The sequence below is a fragment of the Magnolia sinica genome, chromosome 1 (genome assembly GCF_029962835.1).
Source record: "Magnolia sinica isolate HGM2019 chromosome 1, MsV1, whole genome shotgun sequence".
In the NCBI taxonomy this organism is placed as follows: domain Eukaryota; kingdom Viridiplantae; phylum Streptophyta; class Magnoliopsida; order Magnoliales; family Magnoliaceae; genus Magnolia; species Magnolia sinica.
In genome coordinates this window covers 13,039,173-13,061,479 of record NC_080573.1, presented here as the reverse complement: position 1 = coordinate 13,061,479, position 22,307 = coordinate 13,039,173, and the positions used below count along the sequence as shown (strand labels likewise).

Sequence of the window (22,307 nt, the reverse complement as noted above, 5' to 3'; positions counted from 1 at the left end):
ACATGCATGTGTTTTGATATTCTGAGAAAGATGCTAGGCATTTATGTTAATTTTACTCAACTTTAAAAAATGGCGGGTGCTCTTCAACCGTACACATGGTACAGGTTTACAAAAATCCAGACTGTCCATTTTGCTGACCTAACTTTGAATTGATCACAACTTAAAAATTGCACCAAGTAATACTATCTGATTTTCTCTATTGATTCTGGACCGCTCACTATTTCACTCTTAACCATTCACTTGATTGCCACTAATTGGATGGTTATGATTGCTTGGTCAGTATGAATTTATAAACATGTTCATCCTTGATGGGACCCACAATTTGGACGATAGAACTGTACATCAGTGCCACGTGTGAGGAGGTTCAGTCACCACCATCTTTTAAGTTGTGCAAGCCTCTCGCTTTGAAGAGATACCCATATTTTAAGGGGACGAAAACATGGGTTACGCCAGCTTTTTTGGCTTGTGAGGATGTGGAAAGAGAGAAATGGTAGAATCCTCACCTTGTGGCATTGCCAAATGGATGATCCAGACCATCCATTCATTGGGGATATCCAGGAAGACCAAAAGTCACCGTGATCAGACGACATACAAAATTCGGTACAAATCACGTCAATTATTTTTATAATACTTTACTTTCCCATTCCTTTACTTGGTTAGGGTTGTCAATCGTCCAATTGTTGTGATTTCAGTCCATCCTCCACAGCAACTGCAGGGACTACTAGTTGCATCACTTAACTTGACACTCCAATTGATCAATCAGAACCGTCCATTAAGTCCAGGACACATTTTCAGGGGCACAAAGGAAAAAACACACTGATTGGATGATACAATCCATCATTGATTTGGGCTTTTTTTCTATAGCCACCTTTTTCCAAGCCAGTGATGGGATGTGGGATGGTTGTGATTGCCTAATAAAAATGATTGTTTAGAATTACAAGCAACCCATGATGGTTTTTAACAAATAGATGGATTAAATTGTTGATTGGACCTATTTTTGTGGAAGCAGTCTTGACCGTCCATATTAAAGGACATTGATCAAATGATTAATATTTGCCTAAAGCTGTACACGAGTTGAACCCAATCGAGCTTGGTACAGCTCGGCTCCGCTCGGCCAGTAGCTAACCCCAACTTGGACTCAGCTCAGTTGTCCAGCCTGACTGGCTAGCTCGGCTCAATTCGGTAAGCATCTCAGGCCAATTTGAGCCGAGTTCGAGCATGTGCAACATTTTCTCAAACACGTAAAGTGCATCTACGATTTCTCACATAATGTAAAACATTAAAAACACTTTACATGTATTTCATCAAACACTCAACGAGCAACATCAAAATCAAGATATGAAGGTAGCCTTATAAAGTTTTTTTTTGGTAGTGATTTGTTTCGTATTCATTCCTTTCTCGCCACCAGCTGATCCCACGGAGAATGTATGCACCCAAAACAACACTTTGTTGAGTCATTTCATCAAACACTTGGCGAGCAACATCAATATCAAAATAAGTGAGTCATAGAGTCGATTCGAGTTGAGGTTCGATCCGAGTCAAGTCAAGCTCGGGCAAGCTCAAACTCGGCTCGAAATTTTTTCGAGCTCTAAAAACCAGCTTGACTTGGTCCGAATCCAATTTTGAGTCGAGCTTTTCCGAGTTGAGTCAAGCGAGCTGACCGAGCTAACTCGACTCTTGTACAACTCGCCACATTGGTGTGAAATTTGCATGGTAGCTCTTGAAAGGTGCATTGGACCTACTGAACCATCTAGATCGATGGCTTAGGCGGGCTAATTGTCCCAATGCAACTAGGAGCAATATAACTAATAGAGCATTGGAGCATTTTTCATCAAATAATAACTTGAAAAAAGCACAGTAAATCATATCCAATCTTCAAGGACTTGACAAGGTGTATGGCAGCTTCTCTTCTATTTATATCACATACACATCCAAAGATACAAGTGTCCTGACAATGATAGATAATTCAATCAGGAGATCATCGGCGGAAAAATCCGAATGAGTAGTATAATAGCATCAGCTCTCAAAGAATGCAGCTCATCAAGATGAATATGAAATAAGACTCATCTATCAAAATCAAAGAGTTCTCAGGTCATAAGGCTAGCAATTCCATCTAAGCTTACTCTGCCGGAAAGGGATGAAGCAACGCTCCAGCAAGTTTGATAAGCTGAGTCTATGTCCGTGAAATTAGTTGAGATCTCAATTTCTGGGATCCGATTGCCGAGTACCAACTGCCAAAATCCACGGAACCATGACCGAAAAGAGTTTTGTCTCAACATATTGATAATGATGGAATAAGCTACCATGTGTTTGGTCTTCACATCGGAGGTTGCCATGTTCCTGGTTTGAAGGATTGACCGGATCCTGTTGGCTCCGTAGACCTGAAATAACATATGAATGAGTGAATAACAAGAGGCCCAGCATCACTTTCAATTTTAAGTCACTGCTAACTGAGTAAGCGTAGAATATTTGTCACTTCTTTCGCTATACTTATCAGTCGAAGCTTTTCGTTTAGGCGATAAATGTGGACAAGATCTGAACTGATCATTAGGTAGGCCCCATCTTGAATGGGCTATATCCCACATGTCACCATGGTTGGACAATCCCAACCCTCCAAAGGAGATTTGGTTGACATTTTTTTTCAAGCTTTTTTTTTTTTTCCATAACCATCTATTTCTTTCCCAAATAGTCCTCTGTGAGAAAAATAATGTTTGCCAGATTGGTGCAGTTTCTGACATATGGCCCATCGAAGGTATTGCCCACCTGATGGTTGGTTCAAGTCATTGATAAGTGATGGCAAAAAAATACAAAAAATGCATTGACCCAAGCAAAACGAATTCCCAAATCCTAACACGCATGGAAGGGCGAACAATGCCCCTTCGGCTAAGAATCTACCATGACATTGGCCTCTTTATCGACAGGGTAAGCGAACTGTTTGGCCTAGAGGATATGCAGCAAAGATAATTGCAAAATGAAAGACAACTTCCATGGTTCATAACTGACCTTCTGGACCCAAGAGACCACATTCATGGAATCTCCTTGGACGAATATCGCACCTGAGAGCTTGAAGTAAATGGGAGAACTCTTCTCTGAATTCTCTGAAGGCTATATAGCCTTGGCCTAGTTGCATCTCCTTCACCCACATGTCCACACAAATGCCTTATTCTAGCCACTTCTAAGTTGGACATTGTAGGACATTATGCTTCAAACAATAACCCCTCACAGTGAGAACTTTAACTATAGAACATTTTCCAAAAATTTTGGGATTCACCCTCCCGTCCAAATATGCTTAATGTCATAATCCATTCAGTAAATTTCTTAGGAGGAATAACTATATGATCTGCAACCTGGGTATTTGCACAGCATACTTGATCCTCTTTAGTATAAATGGGGTCCATGGGTGATCTAGCCTATTAATTTGAGGGGGCCCATAGTGGATGGATAATACCCCAGAAATCTCCTCAATATGACAATCTAACCCTTCAATTGGTGGCCTACAAATAAAAGAGAAGAAACCAGCAACAGCCCAAATTCATCTGAAGAAGGACCAAAGATTGGCTGATAGGATGTTCCAATGAGGGAGATTCTTCGGGCATGGTGACATCCATCAGATAATGGTCCAAATCACCCAATCTGGGACCCGCTAGTACAAATGGAGGTCTGAGGATACTATATGTGTATCCTCGGGTCAAAAATCACATAACTCATCATTTGCTATCTTGGTCCAACCAAATAAACAATAATGGAAACAACCAACTAGTGTTCGAATATCGGTATCGCGTTACGTATCGCACCCTTGGGATACGGATACGTATTGGTTTTCGCATTGGATATATTGGTTGTATCGCGTTATGTATTGCTAATGTTGGAAACATGGGAAATTGGTCGAATTTTTCAATGAAACTTCAGTAGTTATTAAAAAAGACATCAATACACACTTAGAAATCAAAACATTACAAAAAACAAATGCACATAATATGTTTTCTTTGTATGGGGTCCCAATCTATGTGTTGTCTAATTGAATTGATGCAAGTATATTCAAAGTCTATTCATATAATTTATAAATGTAAGAAGACATGTGGAAACACAAGCAATACATTCAAAAGCAAAAGAAGAATCACTAGATCAGGTTACATGCATGTTTGATTTTATGTTTGGACACAAAGATTGCAACCGATTCGTAAGAAATTGAGATTTAAAAAAAAAAATAAATAAAATTTCTGCAACTTGGCCCATCTCCAAATCTCGAAATTGAAGCTCTCCATCTGTGATTTTTATGCAAAATATGAAAAAACATGGATTTGTAATAATTTGACACTGGTTTAACATGATTTACAGAAAAATAAAAATAAAAAATCGAAAATGTTCACCAGATTGAACATGTAGGATATATACTACTTGTGTGTTTTGTATCGCACAGGTGGGACACAAGATATATCGTGGGATATATCGGCCAATATCATCGATACTTAAAACACTGCAACCAACATCATTATCATCATCTAAGCCTTATCCCAATTAATTGGGGTCAGCTACATGAATCCTATTCCCCCATTCCACTCTATCAAGGGCCATACCTTCAATTAGACCACAGGTCATCAAGTACTTTCTTACTACCTCCATCAATGTCCTTTTGGGCCTTCCCCTTGCCCGCAGTTCTTGGTCTCCGTTGCACATGACAGAACCTGTTGGGGTTGTGCCCTGGAAAACCAATGTTTGGGTTGTCTATGACCTAGTTTAATGCATGAATCATTATTGGCTTAGTTGATGTGTGTGGAACATGTTTATTCACATGGGTTTGAGAGGGTTACCTCTTACTGTCCTTGGACACCTGAGATTGGACACAGTGGTCGTTAGCCAAGGGAGAGTTGCAGTCCATGGAAGATTCACCTCCAACAGAAATAATGAATCTCTAAATCAAGCATGTGTTGCCTTTGAAATTGACCACAGACAAACTACCAAGGCCAAGTTATTCCCGTCAAATATGTCAGATGTATCATACTGCCAAACATTTAGATGCTGCAGTACAGCCAGTGTCGTCTTTAGAATTTCACCAGATTCTTTTATATGTAGATTTTAGAAAGGTAGCCCAATTAAGTTCTCGGGTGCATTATTCTTTTACAATAGTAACTATCTGTCATGTACGTATATATGTTGTATGCATTTATGTACAGATACAGACACTAATGTTGACTACAGAACCCAATTGCTTTCTTCAGTTTCTACAAAAATATGAGAATCTTGATAGTAAAAAAACCACAGATTTTCCTTCTCAAACAAAACAACCTTCTACAGAAATGCTCTTGACACCTTCCATGGTCACACTTTATATATTGCAGTTCTTTTTCTTTTTTTTTTTTGCCCCTGAAGTGATGATCACTTAGATACTGTAGTTTTTGGGCTTCCGTACCATGTTATATCTTGTTCTCAGGTTATTCAAACTGTAAGAAATCCTAATTAGCAAGTTACTATATTTTAGGCTTCCATCACTGGCTTGTCCCTCAGAATTGTGGAATACATACAACATTATTGTTATTTATTTATTTTTATTTTTTTCTTTTTTGGAAAGTTTGAACAGGAAGTTATATACGCATGCTGTTATGATATAACTTCCTGTTCAAATATCTCAAAATGATTGTCCATTGGTCTGCTTGTGTGTGCATATGCGCATAGTCATGGAATATGATTCACTTTCAAGATGCCTTGATGGTTACTATATTTTAGGCTTCCATCACTGGCTTGTCCGTCAGAGTTGTGGAATACATACAACATTAGTGTTATTTATTTATGTTTTTTTTCTTTTTCTTTTTTGGAAAGGTTGAACGGGAAGTTATATACGCATGCCGTTATGATATAACTTCCTGTTCAAATATCTCAAAATGATTGTCCATTGGTCTGCTTGTGTGTGCATATGCACATCACACAGGATGGTGACTATGTCTATGCACAACCATATGGTCTTCCAGATTGACTAGATGATTCAGGTCAAACTAAAATTTTAACTCCTAAAGGGATATTAAAAGTGAAGCAACTTTTCAAAATTTAAAGTGTGTAAGTACGTCTACTTACATTGGCTGCTGTTCACCATCAGGTGAAATTGAACTCCCTTCCTCTGCTGTTTCAGATTTCCTGCAAATGCGAAAATGGTGTTAGAAAGAGAATAAATTGTTTTTGATAAATCACAAGCTTCAAAATGGAGATGACTTCATTCGGCCATGTTTGAAGCATATATGAATATTTTCACAATTGAAGCATTTATGCAGAAAGTAGAATGATAAAAATGTTGTGAGGCTTATTTCATGAACTAATACTGAGGTGGCTTCCATACCAGTTGTTTCAGAGATCCTAGTATCCTACTGTAAAGAAAACATAAGAACTGAAAGTCAAATATAGGTTTCACCAACAAGACTGATTTTTAAAAAGAAACAAAAGAAAAGAAGAACAAGAACAAGAGGAAGCATTTATCACTGTATTTTACATTTATAGGTCTGTGTTCTCAAAAAACCCTCCTATATTTGCCTGCAAGCTCCATGGTTGCACAAAAGATAGTGGCGCTTGTAGCTAATAGATTCAACTAGCCTTTGCTGCAACCAAAAAGATCGTAAGACCCAAATAGCGTCTTTGTCATCCAGGACATCCACAACCTTATAGCCATCACACAAGGAGAAAACACCTATCTAAACATACGTGGTACCATGATCATGCATAGTACTCCATGTACTCCATGTGCCATCCTACGCGGGAGCTTGTGTTTCTTAACTCTTAAGAGGTTCGCGAGCACTTCATTCACGCAATCCACAAACCATTGCCTTGTGAGCAGCCTTATGCCTGCTTGCAATGAGGACTACATGTAGGGATGCAACTTGGTTTTGGGTCAACCCAAACCTGACTGACCCACCCCGAGTTCAGGTTGGGTTGGGTTGAGTTATCAAGGTCATAAAGTTTGGGTTTGGGTTGAAAAATGGCAAATCGATGGGAATTTAGTTTGGGTTTGGGTTGAACAAATTCAGGTTAGGTAATGTTGGGTTGGGAATAATCACGTGTATTTGGGTAGGGTTGGATCGGGTCAAGTCAGGTTTGGTCGAGTATAGAGGACTTCAGGTTGGGTTCGGATTGGGCACCTCAGGTTAGAATTCGGGTCAGGTCAGGTTGTGGGTTGGGTGCTCTTGAGGTCAGGTTGGGCTTGGGCTGACCCTAAACCCAACCCAACCTGCCCGAATTGCACTCCTAACTACATGTGCCATAATGGCAGTCTACATGCCATCCGAAAATAAAGTGGTATGATGACATCTTTCTAGTGTGACAACAACTCACCACCATCATGTAATCTTCTATGTTTTATGCACATAATAGAAGGTAAGTGCGTACTTTCCAACGCATTTACTGAATGGCTTGGAGGATACATACACATTTCCACACATGCGTTGGGGTAACTGCCCACTATAAAATCACAAAGCCCTTGCAAAAAAGGAAAGCTCTCAGATAGTTGGTAGAGAATTCCACCAACTCTATTCCTTATGGAATACTTATTGCAAAGGGCCGCAGCAGGTTGCCCTGTGTAAAGGACTATATGGTGCTGTGATGTGTACAGGGCAGCCCGCTATGCAGTTTACTAACCGCAGTCACAGTGACGTGAATGAAGCAGCAGGGTCAAACTCTTTGGTGGCGGGAATGAGGATAGATGGCCAGGCTACCAATGTTGTAGATGAAACTAGAGTCGCCAATAACCAATTTTCAAAGCTAGCAGTGGTTCGGAACCTAGAATCTATTTTTTTTTTTTTTTTAAAAAATTATTATTAAAAACCAGGACTGGAATTCTGCTAGCAAGTGACAATGCTTTAGCCCTGACAACAAAGATTTCACATAAAGGCCATGGTGATGGAACAGGAAGGCGTTGGAACCCTTCCTCACCCGTGTGAAGACATGGTCCCTACTAGGTGTTTTAAAAGTGAAATTCCTTTGATGAGAATTTCAACAAAGAACAGATTTAGAACTGCTTTAACGTGAGAAATAGAAGTGGAGAAAGAGAAAGTTATGAGAAACATAGCGGAATAGATCTTGGAGCTCCATTTTCTTTATAGTTTCTGATGAACTCAATATAGGAGATTAGATAAGATGGGAGTGTAAGAGAATTCTGTTCCTTGAAGGGTCAGGAAGCCATTGCTCTCAACCGAAAGTTGAGTCATACTTCTTATCCACTTAGGACAGGAGAATTCCCTTCTTCACACAAACTAGAGCAATGTTTCTTTGTATATTGATTTTTTATTTTTATTTTATTTTATTTTTCTAAATTTCATATTATAAGGGGTAGCTAAAATCACCTACAGGATCAAGAACATTTGCTTGAGTCTATTTATTGAGTAAGAAACGGGTTGCTCACCAAATTAATGCGAATTAAGAGGTTTTTCTAAAGAGTAAGATAGGTACTAGATGGATGAGAAGTGGCATGATCTGGGTTGTCGATATAAGGGTTTGAGGGTAAACTTTGGTGCTAGGAAGAGTAATTTAGGTGAATTGAGGGTCTCTTGGAAGTTTCCAACAGGTTTTGGCTTTGACAGGTGAGATTTGCCAAATGTCAAATTCCTATGGCTTCTAAAGAGTAAATTGTAAATTTACAAACCAAGGATACATTGGGGTAGTTTTGAAAAAAAAGGTGATTACGATCTAATTAGGTGGTTTTGAGTCAATTTTGTCAAGGCTGGCTCAGAGATATGCGAATTGGAATTTGGACTTTCATTTTCCAATTTCTTTCCTGCATGAAGTTGCCTGCTTTCCAGATTGTGCTCCTCAGAATCTTGGCACCCAAGCATGGGGTTTGGGTGATTTTTGGTTTGTTGGGAAGCTAACTTAGAGGACTAACTAAGGATTTTAGTTTGGAATGAATCAATTCAAAATTCAAAGTGTTATGGGAGATACGGAATTTGAAAGACAAGCCTTTTTCCTTAAATCTCAATCCAAGTCATCTACATGCACCTTATAGTAGTTCAACTGTTGTGGCACTCAGAAATTGTATTGCGCTGATTTTGGGCTTGTTTGAAAGCCAACTTCATGGTCTAAACAACGGTCCAAGAGTCTTCAAAACACTGCTAATGGAGGTTGGAGAAACTGGACTCCAAAGACAAGTTCAGAATTAGGGAAGTTTCCAGGGCATGGACATGGCATTTCCGCATCCCAGAGGTTTTTAAAAACTAAATCCCTTTGGGGCACAGATATGGGATTTCCACACTATAGAGGTTTCGAAAACTAAATGGATGTGGGCACCTAAACTAGGAAGCAGTCTGGGCCATGCACCCTGAGGTTATAGCTTCAGGTGTGGTTTGAGACCATGGTTTGCTTTTAAGCAAGTAAATCTTAACCTTGTGTTCTTTTGGAGGCTTTGGAGCTGCTAAGAATTGGATTTATAGGGGTTGATGAGGTTAAAGTAATTCCATCGTATAAATCTTCTAAAATTCAAGAAATAAAGACAAGATTCCCAAAGATGGACCCGTACTCCAATTTGGTTAAGTGATCTACTGAACCTATCCAAGATTGGGTGTCTAGAGGTAGTTTAATTGCTGCCTCCATTGAATTGCAGCTGGTGCCGAAGGGATGAGCCTGCAAGATCCTCATTAGACATTCCCAAAAGCCGCTGCTGGCCACATTGTTGAAACCACATGGATCGTAGCCTTTTGGCTTTTATTTTCACTGCCACTGTTATTTGTTAATCACAGGTCCACAACCGACTTTGGCTAGTCATTACAAAACATCTGCTGTCTATCCTAGCAAGATCCATGTATTTCACGGCTCAGGTCTTGAACTTTGCTATAGAATTTTACCTAAAGCCTCCCATGTCTCACTCCAACTTATTGAAGCCACATATTAAGAGAGACTGTAAGAGATTCCTCTTTCTTATCTTCATAGGACTGTGTAAATAACAGATGCCATGCATGGTTTTCCTCTATCGTATTGTTCGAGGTTGTCTCCCCACGATGGATTAGTTTGTTTATAAGTGGCCTTTTACCCCCACGTGCAACACCGCATCTTGGAGCATGCATGCACTCTCTCAGAGTGCCACCATTCAAGGAGGTTGTCCCATCTCCTTCCAATACAACCATTAGGCTGTCAAATGTCTTGAACCACCTATAGTTGGTACTGGGTACTTCATGAACAACCCATCCTTCTCTATCATCTTGGAGCCTATAAAAGCACCTTCTCCAAATCCTCCTCAGAACTTGCAATACTCTTCCTTTTGTCATCCTTGAGACTTGGACATCTTTTGGGCCTTTATATCCCAACTTGCAAGGAATATGAAAGGGAGGGGACTCTATCTCACTAATAAGAAGTTGAACCTATAAAAACTCCTAGACCAAGCATAATAGACTACTCCTAAAACTTAGCCCTATCTTACATACAAATTCCACATTTAGAAAGAAAAAGTATTACAAACCACACCTAATTGATCAGCCTGCACAGCTGATAGAAGAAAAACTGTCATGGCAATTAAATCTGAGGTCGGAAACTATGAAATCCTACACAATTTGTACAAATAGTTGTGGTAAATCTGGACAAGACCTTTGAAATGAGCCACAGACCATCCATAGACATCCGACCACAGAGTTATTCCCAACGAATATGCCAGAAATTTTGCAATTTGTTTGGAGAAAAACTTTGGTACTCTTGACAGTGTGATGGATGATATGCAAGCACATGTAACTTACTTGGAGAAATTGCACACATGGAATACAAATAATTCAAATTAAATTGTCAAAAAAATGGGCCCTAGATTAGATGTACCATGAACCAACAAAATTATGCTAATTTGATTATTTGACTATCCAATCGGTGGACATTTATTGGACAGTTAAAAATGAAAATATCCAACAGTCTATTTCAAGAAACAAGTGTCCACGAAGCAAAAGTTAGGAGTGTCGGACCAGTCTGATTTTGAGATTCCGACTGAGGGACAGTAAGTACCACAATTTAGTCAGTTTAATTTGAGTTAATGCATGCCTTGTGTACAATCTCTGAGTGCCTGCATATTGTGTCATGCACAGCCAGAGTATCAAACAACTTCCCATTTGTTTGTGTAAGTTTTTTCTAACTGTAAATTGTTTTTATTTCCATGTATATACAACCAGCAATTTTTTAACACATTGTCGGGAGAAGAGAACACCCAAATTTCAAGAACACAATAGTTAAAAGATAAATGGCACAAGACTTATTATCCATAAAGATTAATAGAAACTGGGAACATTCTTATATTGAAGAAAACTACATAAGGGGGCAAAAATTTTCAAAGATGGAGCTGCTACCCACCTGAATCTGTCATCTGAGATGCCATCCGTTGCATCTGATACTTCTTCAGGCTCCTTGCCTTTGAAGAGCAAATTATTGTTAGCATAAAAGAAGACATTAATTCTCGGTTAGAAAAAGAGACCGAACAAATATTTCAAATTTCCAAGTGATTACACTGTACATTTTCTTTAGAAATAAAGATAGAGAGATGATCCGGATCAATAAATAACTAAAATAATTGAGGATCACCTCATCTTTCACAATGTTCTGTTCTCTTGGGCATATGTATGTTTTATGGACCAAAAGGACAGCATGCTGTGCAGACATACAATCCATTGACAAAAGGAAATGAATTTTACCTCTGTTGTCAAAGGAAACGCCGGGAAACTGCTGCATGAAACTTTTCAAGTCCGGCCCCCCAACTTTACCAATCAGCAAGGTAAGATGTAAATCAATAGATCAGCTGAAAATATAATGATGTACACATCTGGTATTTACTAAGTGCCAGAATAGTGATAGTCACTCATTCAAGAGAGACTACAGTGTTAAACACATATATCAACTGAAAGGCCTCTCCTTGACAGGAAGGAGGCCAAAAATCACAGGTTTGGACAACCTAACCATTTGCCTGGAGTATATTGAGGACGGTAAATAGAAGGTTAAGAAAAAATTCAACTGACTATACCTTTTCTTTTGTAAAAAGTCAAGCTGAAGGGTTAGGATCGTCCAATTAGTGTGATTTTTGGCTTATGGGCAGCATCAACAGAACAGACCTTCAAACAAGTGATAGATTCACTGATAACCTAAGTCAAAGAAAGTGACAACATTTTCAGGTTTCTCACTCACTGAAACTACTTTTCTGATAAGCGAGTGAGGGAGGGAGGGAGGGAGAACCAAGCACTTCACAGGTTTGCCCGACCAGCATCTATGAAGCAATTGAAATTTTACACACATTTATGTACTTTGTCTTCCCTTTTCTAACCATTAGTAGCCTCCCATATCATTTTTATCATCTAAGGGTATTTCAGTGCTTTTACATTTCAGGGCAATATGCACTAACAAGCTGCTTTCAGAAAAATATGCTTCCTGAGACAGGATTTATCTGGAACCAGTTCAATCTTTGGTGTGAAAGAAATTAGAAAGCTACCAGCAGTAGTTAGTTCCATCCATTATTAAGGTCAAAATATACCAAGAATTTTCAGTGACTGACCAGTTTTCACACTTTGTCGTCGAGCACTGTCTTTGGCCTTTCTTTCCTCTTCTTCTTTCTTCAGAACTTCAAGAAAAGTAAAATGTACTAGGAATTTAGAAGGTCAAGCATTTCATGCGCACAATCAAAAAACCCAAATGATAGTTTTGAACTAATAAAATTGAGGCAAGCAAAATAAATGATAAGTTAAATAACTAGTATATAGTTGACATCTAATTCCAAAAGCAATATATCCTTTCCTACATCTTGCACTTTGTGAGTAGCATATTTGATGAAAACCTCTCAACCCAAATGAAGCAGAAATTTATGACTGGTTTCTCAAACCCCTAATGTATTAAATTAGATAAAGCAACTTAGGTTGGGCACAATCTTTGAACAAGTTTGAAGCATGGCTTATTTCTGTGTACGCAACTCCAAGAACACAGTGAATGATGGCCTAATGGGTGGGCCCGCAGGATCCGATAGTCTACATAGTCTTGGGACCTTCACAAAAGCTGAAGATGGATGGTGCACATCCATTGGTCCGCCTAACCACTACGGGAGCAAAATAGATCTTATCATCCCTTTGATTTTACGATCAAGATGGCCTTCGAATTATGATTAACATTTTAGATTGGCTATAGGATGGGCCACATGGAAAAATGAACTATATTTTCTCCCTGAAATTTCTCTTGTCCGCGATGCATTCACGAAGGAATACCTTCCCGTATTTATAAGGATACAGAGAAAGTTCAAAAGAAAGGATCGAAAGATGATGAAGGAATTTGAACAAGATAAGGCTTATCCTTATCTCATCCAACTTCTCCCTCGTATCTTTCCCTCATCTAAGTTTGAAGTTCAAATTCATATTTCGAATTTGAAGTTCAAATTCCAAATAGAATCTAGAATAAGAGAAGCAGTGGGAAAAGATGTGGTGGGACCCACCCACTAGTGGTTGCCTGCAAGTGGGCTCCATGGGCCCATATCTAACATCTTTCACTCAATTATGTTGTTTGATAAGTACAATATAGCTTGTCCATCTAACTCGTCTCATAACAACTAAAACAAAAAATTGCGATCAAATGAATCAGAAGCGTGGGACCAGTAGGAACACCGTTGTCTTCTCACAGTGTTTGAGTACTAAATGATCACCCAATTAGCACTCAAGAACCCAAGCTTTACAATGCTTGCCCTAATCTGTATGACCACACTGGATGGAGTTGACTTTGATATAGAGTACTCGGCCAATATATGCACTTATCCAACTTACCGAGTTATTTTGAAAACTCAGTTTTTTGTTTTTTTAACAAATATTGATTTGAATCCTTTTTAAAGTAATACTATAATACATATATATTTTTAATGAGAATATTTTTTGCAAAACTAATAAAAAACAAAATATCGTCAGAGGATTCAAGTTCGTGTTTATAGTTTTAGAAACTTGGTGTAGCTATCATGGGATACTCCCTATGCAGATGTGTAATTTGAAATCGATTAAGCCACTTTTTTAGTGTAACCGAGTATGGCTAATCAAAGGGCCATTCGTCATTGTACATTAAACTGGTGACACTCGATCTCATCCTCCTATATACAAGAGGATAGTTAAGGACACAGAGTCATCAACGGGACTGGCCACTCGCATGTTGCAATGATTAGATCAAATTAAAACAATTTATAAGTAAAAGGTCCCAGCATGTGACTTTAATGCACGCCATAAAGCAGACAATACTAGGCATATGTCGGGTCTACAATATGCAGGTTGTCACACATGAGATATAACTCATCTCATATCCTCACAACTTAGCTTTTATTTAGACCCTAACATTACTCGCGAAGAAGAACAATGGAGCAATTATGTTATTTGACTTGATCAGTCACATTTTCAATCTCTTAAGACTGAAGGTGGATACAACGTGTTATCACTCGTATCCCCATCCTCTATTCTTCACAATAGAGGGCGGTTCACACCTCAACGTATGAACATCACCCTGATTGTACCTCTTGTACATTCAGGGTTGGTAACCTGTGTGAGTGGGTGGCTGGCTTGCTAATAAATGTAGAAATCCTACATGATCTCAAGGAAAATGTTGACGATCTACATACCTAATCAATATTAGTGCTCAATACTAAATAAAAAGAATGTTTATTCATTAATAAATGATAAAAGGTACATGATATATTAGCATCACTCAAGTTCTTCTCAATCCCATTTGTGTGACGTGAATCTAGAATAGATCTTTAGCTACAGGCTTCGTCATGAGATCCATCAACATCTCTTTGGTGGGAATGTAGCTGTGGATGACATTTTTGTCTTTTGTTTGATCACGTACATTATAAGACTTGATCTTAATGTGCTTGGACTTCTGGTGGTGTTTGGGGTCCTTTGCTAAATCAATGGTAGAGGTATTACCCATCCTCAACGATATAGGCTCACGGATGCTCAATACAACACCCAGACCTTGTAAGAATCTGCGAACCCATACACACTCCTTAACAACAGCACAACATGCAATGTACTCAGCCTCCATAGATGAAAGGGTTATGGATGTCAATTTCTTGCTCGACCATGTCAAAGCTCCTCCGAGCAAGAATACACATCTTGAATTAGATTTTCCCTTATCGGCGGCATTATCCCAGGCGGCATCAGAATATCCTTTTAGCTCGAGATTTGTGCCTTCATAACATAACATCAAGTCATTGTTTCCTCTGAGATAGCACAATATGCATTTGATGGCTTGCCAATGAGATGATCTTGCGTTACTCTGGTAACGACTAACTATGCTAACTACATAACTAATATCTGATCTAGTGCAAAGCACGACATACATTAAGCTGCTTATTGCACTCGCATAGAGTATTGAGGACATAATCGATTTCTCAGCTCCAATCTAGGGACACAGTTTCCAATCTAGCTTGGTAATTTTTCTCTAGAAGGATTTCAATAGCTTTTGAATTTTTCATCATACACCGCTATAAAACTTTTTGTATGCAAGTGGCTTGTGAAAAGTCCAAGAATCTCCTATGGTTCCCAATGATTTTTACCCCAAGAATAAAGTTGCCTTCACCAAAATCTTTCATCTCAAAGTTCGAGAAAAGTCAATCTTTAGTTACTATCAATAATCGCAAATCATTACCAACTAATAGGATATTGTCTACATGTAAAGATAATATCACAAAAGATCTTCCAGACCATTTCAGGTATACACAATGATATTCTTAACTCATTGTGAACCCGAAGGTGGTGATGGCTAATGTACTATTGCCTTCATGATTGCTTCAATCTATAGATAGATTTCAACAGTTTCTAGACTTTCTGTGTTCTTTTTGTCAATATATCTTATGAACTATTACATGTGTATCTTTTCATCTATATCAACATTTAAGAATGCAGTTTTTACATCCATCTAATATTACTCTAAGTTTAAACTTGTGACAAAGGACAAGCACATACAGATTGAGGAAAATTTTGCAACAGATAAAAAAGTCTCATTGTAATCAACACCTTCTTTCCGTGTGAAACCTTTAACAATTAATCGTGCTTTACACTCGTCCATTGTACCATCTACCTTTCTTTTGATCTTAAGTACTCACTTGTTACCTATCGATTTGCGATTGAAAGGCAGATTGACAAGTACGTAGACTTTGTTGTTATTCATGGAGGTGATCTCTTCGTTCATGGCAATTACCCAATCAGCTGAATTTGAAGACAACAACACGTCCTGATAAGAATCAGGTTCATCATAGTTAATCGCAATGCAAGAGTTTAATTCACCCTTGATATCGAAGTATTTTCGGGGAATTAATCATCTTTAACTTCGACAAAATTCAGAAGATTACTAAGGTGTACTCTCACTCTCTTGGTGAACTATAGGAGATCCATTGTGAGAAACGGAGCTCCCGCTCTCCTCGGATACATCAGGAATTTCAAAAGTTTCATCTCAACTTTTCGCTTCTTTCAATTGGGGTATCTGTCTTCAATGAAAGTCGTGTTTTGAGATTCTACCTCAGTCAATCCTCGATGATCCTCACAAACTAGAATATATCCATTTGAGCGCATGGGATACCTAATGAATATGTTCTTAATAGTTTTACCATCAAGTTTACCTCTACGAGGAGTGGGTAGCAAAACATATCCCTAATATCCCCAAGGGCATTGGTTGGCTAGAAAATGAATCCTCCCAGTTGACACCTTACATAGGGTCTTAGGAACAGATTTGGACATGACTCTATTAAAGACATAGACGTTATAAGGAACACGTCAATGTTGGATATGGCCCATGAGGCCCACTGGTGGGAAACCACTGGTGGGTGGGTCCTACACATATTTTCCCGCTGTTTTTCTCACTATGGACTCTGTTTGAAATTTGAACTTCAAATTCAGTTCAAATTCGAAATATAAATTTGAACTTCAAATTTGAATAATGGAGAGATACTGGAGAGAACTTGGATGAGATAGAGATAAGCCTTATCTCATTCAAATTCTTCCCTCATCTCTTGATCCTCTCTCATACCTTCTCTTTATCCTTATAAATACGGGTTTGTATCCCCTCATAAATGTATCCAACCGAGAGAGATTCCAGACAGAAGAAAAAATAGTCTTCTTGTCCATCTAGCCCATCCAATCTAAACTATTGATCATAATCCAGGGACCATCTTAATCATACAATCGGAGGGGTGATAAGACATTTTATGTTCTCGTAATGGTTAGGTGGACCACCAGACGTGCACCGTCAATCTTCGACTTTTGTGAGGGTTCCAAGACCGTGTAGACCGTCAGATCCTGTGGGCCCACCGGGTTGCCTTTTAGTGGTATCAAAGCAACCTTTCGGTGGATCTCCAATTTACGTGGATACATCGATCAAGGTAAGTACATTTCCCTACCACCCAAAATTTTATTATTATAATTACCTTTTATCTTAATTAAAAATGTCATCTCAATTATTGTATTATTATCCAACTCATTACTTGAGGATGTGGGGTAGATGATAAAATCAAATCAAAAGAGGCCATGAATTAATAGGAAAAGGGAGGAAAATTAAATAATAAAAGGGAAGGACAGAGAGGCCAGTTGTTAGCCAATGGGTTGTTCCCAAAAAAATGGGGACCACCATCGTTGGCACCTAGGAGAGTGTTGACAGCCCAAATCATCCATGGTTGTTCAACAACACCCAATCTTTTTTAAAAGAGGAATCTGGCGACGATCGGTTAAAGCAACCACCAGAAATCCACCATCAACAACCGGCAAGTTGCCGTCGATTGCAACATGGGCAGCAGCGCTGGAAGCTGCAACTGCGATGGCTGCTGACCCCCTCTCCTCTCCTCTCTCTCTCTCTCTCTCTCTCTCTCTCTCTATTCTCTTTCCCTAGCCATTGCCAACCAGTGTCGCACTGGCAGCAGCGATGCCGCCGGCAGCCCCACCCCGGCCGCCTTCTCCCTCTCACATAGCAGTTAACACATGCTGGAAATAATCTATTCCCATGTATACTGTATACAAACTATAATTTATGCTAGAAATATTTTTAAAAGAAATTAATTTGATGATTGAGAAGGGAAGTTTGTGAGTATGTTTTGGAGCGTGAAATGTATTAGTTGTGATTTTCAGTTTCATAGACCCAAGTAGTTCTCTTGGCTTCTTAATCTACTTCTAAAGATTATAATTGTCTAGAAAAGATAAAACTAGTTTCCCTTATTATTGCCACAATTGTGTAAATATGTTTTTCATTTTTTCTTGCAAAATTATGATAATGAATTGCATAAATAATTATTTGTCAGAACTTTTGCACAATCTTCCGAGCTCAACATTTTAAACCAGAACAGGTGTTGTGCAAATTTTTAGATCAAACATGAATAGGAATTTTAATGAATGGTTATGCAATACAGAGTGGAGTGTTGGGAGACATCATCAAATGAGAATGTGAAGATGGATTTGTGAGAAGACTAGGAAGGATATAATCAAGAATGACGTAATTTGCGGCTGGCTAAGAGAAGCCTTAATAGGAGATAAAATGATGAAGAGCTGATCGAGATGGCTTGCCCAATTTCCCTGGAAACTTGAGACAGCCCCAATAAAGAGGGAAACTTTTGTTAGAATTGAAGGTCTTCAAGGGAAAGGACAAAAAAGGATTGAGGTGGAAGCAGTGTTCGAAATATCGATACTATCGGCCGATATATCGGCCGATATTATCGTTATCGGCCCCCAACGAGACGATACTCGAGCGATAACGCCCGGAAGATACCAAAAATGCAAAAATTCAGATATCGCACGATATATCGTGCGATATCGCACGATATCGCCATGCGTATGGGTGGAGAATAAAAAAAATTTGAATTAGAGAAAAAAGGGAGAAACCGGAGAGTACCCGCAAAGATTGGTGATCGGAGGTGGGCCATTACGATATATCTGTGGGGATTTCTCAGAGATTCCGGCGAGAAATCGGGCAAGATTGAGGAACCCCTTCCTCCGGAACGAGAATCATCGTCGCCGCGATTGTCGGAACCTCCGCGTGCGTGAAGGAGAGGGAAAATGAAGAAGAAGGTCGCGGAGATGGGGTGAGAGGGGTTTTCGATTGTGCGGTGGGTTACGGAGTACGCTCTTATCGTACTCAATACACTCAGTTGGGCCAACCTTTAATGTATGTAGTCTATCCACGCCATTCATTCGTTTTCATATCTAATTTAAGGGGTTAATCCCTAAATTTAGGAATTTTAAGGGCCCACCTTAAAGGAGTCACTCTTTTCACTATTTTCTATGGTGGGGTCCACTCGAGCTCTAGATCTGACCCATTTTTTGGCTCATGCCATAAAATGATCTCTTCAAATGTATAGACGGTGTGGATATAAAAAATACATCATGGTGGGACCCACGAAAGTTGGTCACGTGGCATTGGGGCCGTCAGTGATGGAAACTGATTGGATACTCCCCCTAACACTAGCCCGTGGATAGTGGTCGGTGCTTTGTGGGCCCCAAAATAATGTATTTATTTCATCCATTCCGTTCATCCATTTTTAAAGATCATTTTATGGCTTTATCCCAAAAACTAGAGGGATAAAAATCTCAGGTGAACCACACCACAGGAAAACAATATTGATTGGATATCCATCATTTAAATCCTCCTAAGGCCCACTGTACTTTTTATTTGACATCAAATCTATTGATTAGGTCATAAAGACCGAGATGAAGGGAAAAAACAAATATCCTCTTGATATTTGTGGCGGAAAAAAGTTTTTAATGGTCAACGTTCATTCCACTCACTGTAATGTGGTCCAGTTGATATTGGAATATATCTAATTTTTGTGTAATATCATAAAATGATATATAAAAATAGATGGCGTCATGGATGAAACACATACATCATGGTGGGGCCCAGAGCACCGACCATCAGCCATTGGCTAGTGGAGTAGCCAATCCGTCTCCTATACGTTTCCGTCAATGACGGGTGACATATTCCGAGTAAACTCTGTTGGGCCAGTGTGGAACGTGATTTATCCATGCCGTCCATTCGTTTTACCGATCATTTTAGGTGTTCATTTAAAATTGAACCATATCCACAACTCAAGTGGACCATACCACAAGAAACAGTGGATCTTAATTTCTACCGTTGAAACCTTTTTAAAAGTGATGTTTGTTTGTCATCCAACCACATATTTATTTTTTCCCTTCATCTGGTCTTTATGACCTAACCAGATTTGATGTCAAATAAACAAGAATGGGCCTTAGGAGGATTTTAATGGTGGATATCCAATCATTATTGTTTTCTGGTGTGGTCCACATGAGATCATATCCCTATAATTTTTTGTATCAGGCACTAAAATGATCTGTAAAAATGGATGAACGGAATGGATGAAACAAATACATTATGGTGGGGCCCACGGATCTGAGATGAACTGAAATCACAAATATTAACCTGATTCAAAACTTTTATGGCCCCACGAATATTTCGACTGTGGATGTTCAATCCTTACGTTTTCAGCCTATTTGAAAATTGGATCCTGTTCATTTTTGGCTCTTTGTTCTAAAATGATCTCAAAAAACGGATGGACGGAGTAGATTACTCACAAACATCACGTTGGGCCCCATTTAAGTTTTCAATGCCGGAACTTCCTGCAAATGGCTTGCGCAGGAAATCTGCGTCCATGGATTCTCAGGATGCGTAGCCGGATCGGCTACTAACGTGATGTCACCAAGTTCTGTGTGGCCCACCATGATGTATGTGTTGTATCTACACCATCCATCCATTTGGCTAGATCATATTACGGCATGAGACAAAGAATGGGTTAGATCCAAATCTGGAGTGGACCCCACCGTAGAAAACAGTGGGGAGAGGGACACCCACCCTTGAAACCCTGATCATGGGTCGACTATGATGTTTATCTGAGATCCAACCTGTTTATAAGTTAAGTCAAACATGAAAAAAGGAAAAAAACAACTTTCAGCTTGATCAAAGACTTTTGTGGCCCTTAGAAATTTTTAAAAGTGGCCGTCACTCTCTCCACTGTTTTCTGTGGTGGGGTCCACTTGAGCTTTGGATCTGACTCATTCTTTTTCTCATGGGCTAAAATGATATCTTTAAATGGATGGACGGTGTGGATACAACACATACATCATGTAGAAATTTTTAATGGTGGGCGTCACTCTCTCCACTGTTTTCTGTGGTGGGGTCCACTCGAGCTTTGGATCTGACTCATTCCTTTTCTCATGGCCTAAAATGATATCTTCAAATGGATGGACGGTGTGGATACAACACATACATTATGGTTGGCCCTTCAGAACTCGGTGACGTCACTTCATATCGCCATTAATCATAAGTATATTTCTCAAAATTTACTTTTTCAGTTATTCTTTGTCTTTTCAATGAATTGGTTGTGTTTTCATACATGACTATAATATATTTATAAATATCATGCATCCAATTTTAATATAGTTGCATTAGTTCAGTTAAACATCGCATGGCTTAGGACCCTATACAACAACGGAAACTTATTATGTGTATATTTTTTTTGAGATGTTATGATTTAAAAGTGTGTATTAAGGGGTTTTTTAACAATCCCCAAAGTTTCATTAAAAAATTCAACCATTTTCCCAATGTTTCCCTATGTTTCCCAAAAAGTGCGATAAACTATGCGATACAAACGATATATCCCGTGCGATAACCGATATGTATCTGTATCTCAAGGGTGCGATACATTGTGCGATACCGATATTTCGAACACTGGGTGGAAGGAATATGGAGGCTTGTTTACTTAGGATTCCTAAATCTCACCAAAAATAGCTAGGACAAGGGTATGATGATGGTGGTGATTATGATGATGACTGAATGATCAATAGGGATTTTAAAGTGATCTATCTTTGTGGGACTACTTAATGCCATAAATCTTTCTTCAAAAAGACGAAAAGATTATTAAATTCCCATAAACTATGTATACATAATATAAGTATATTTATCAACATAAATTTATGCAACTGGTTGTTTAGAACATTGGATGCATATATGGCTTCAAGAAACATTATCTAAGACCCGATCCTTGTTAGAAATAACTGTGGCCTATTGAAGGAAGTGACCTATCTTCTCATGGGAAAAAGCCATTATTGCGTTCTAGCTAAGCTTCAAACACATCACCTTATTCAACGAATTAATGACAACAAAGCTTTTCCAACAACTTTTCTACCATAAGTAGCAGATTTTGGAAGATTAAACATAGATGTTTTAAGAAGCAGCCGCCAACATAAGCAACTATAGATAATCTCATTAAGCGCAGTGCCCCCTAAGTATATTTCTTTCGCCTGGTTAGCTGGGCGGAACAGAATTCAGACTATTGATAATCTCATTAAGTGCGGCATGCATCT

General features: G+C 38.9%; 1 protein-coding gene across 1 annotated transcript in view; it reads right to left on the bottom strand.

Moving 5' to 3' along the window:
• Window positions 1-1,802: 1,802 nt before the first annotated feature.
• Window positions 1,803-22,307, bottom strand: part of LOC131240285 (uncharacterized) — a 35,511-nt gene continuing 15,006 nt past the window's right edge. The window contains exons 5-9 of the mRNA XM_058238415.1: window positions 12,485-12,550; window positions 11,634-11,696; window positions 11,296-11,353; window positions 6,070-6,129; window positions 1,803-2,381 (exon numbers count right to left, since the gene is read on the bottom strand). Coding sequence (XP_058094398.1) covers window positions 2,318-2,381; window positions 6,070-6,129; window positions 11,296-11,353; window positions 11,634-11,696; window positions 12,485-12,550 — 311 coding nt within the window. The 3' untranslated portion in view covers window positions 1,803-2,317. The remainder of the gene's footprint in view (window positions 2,382-6,069; window positions 6,130-11,295; window positions 11,354-11,633; window positions 11,697-12,484; window positions 12,551-22,307) is intronic.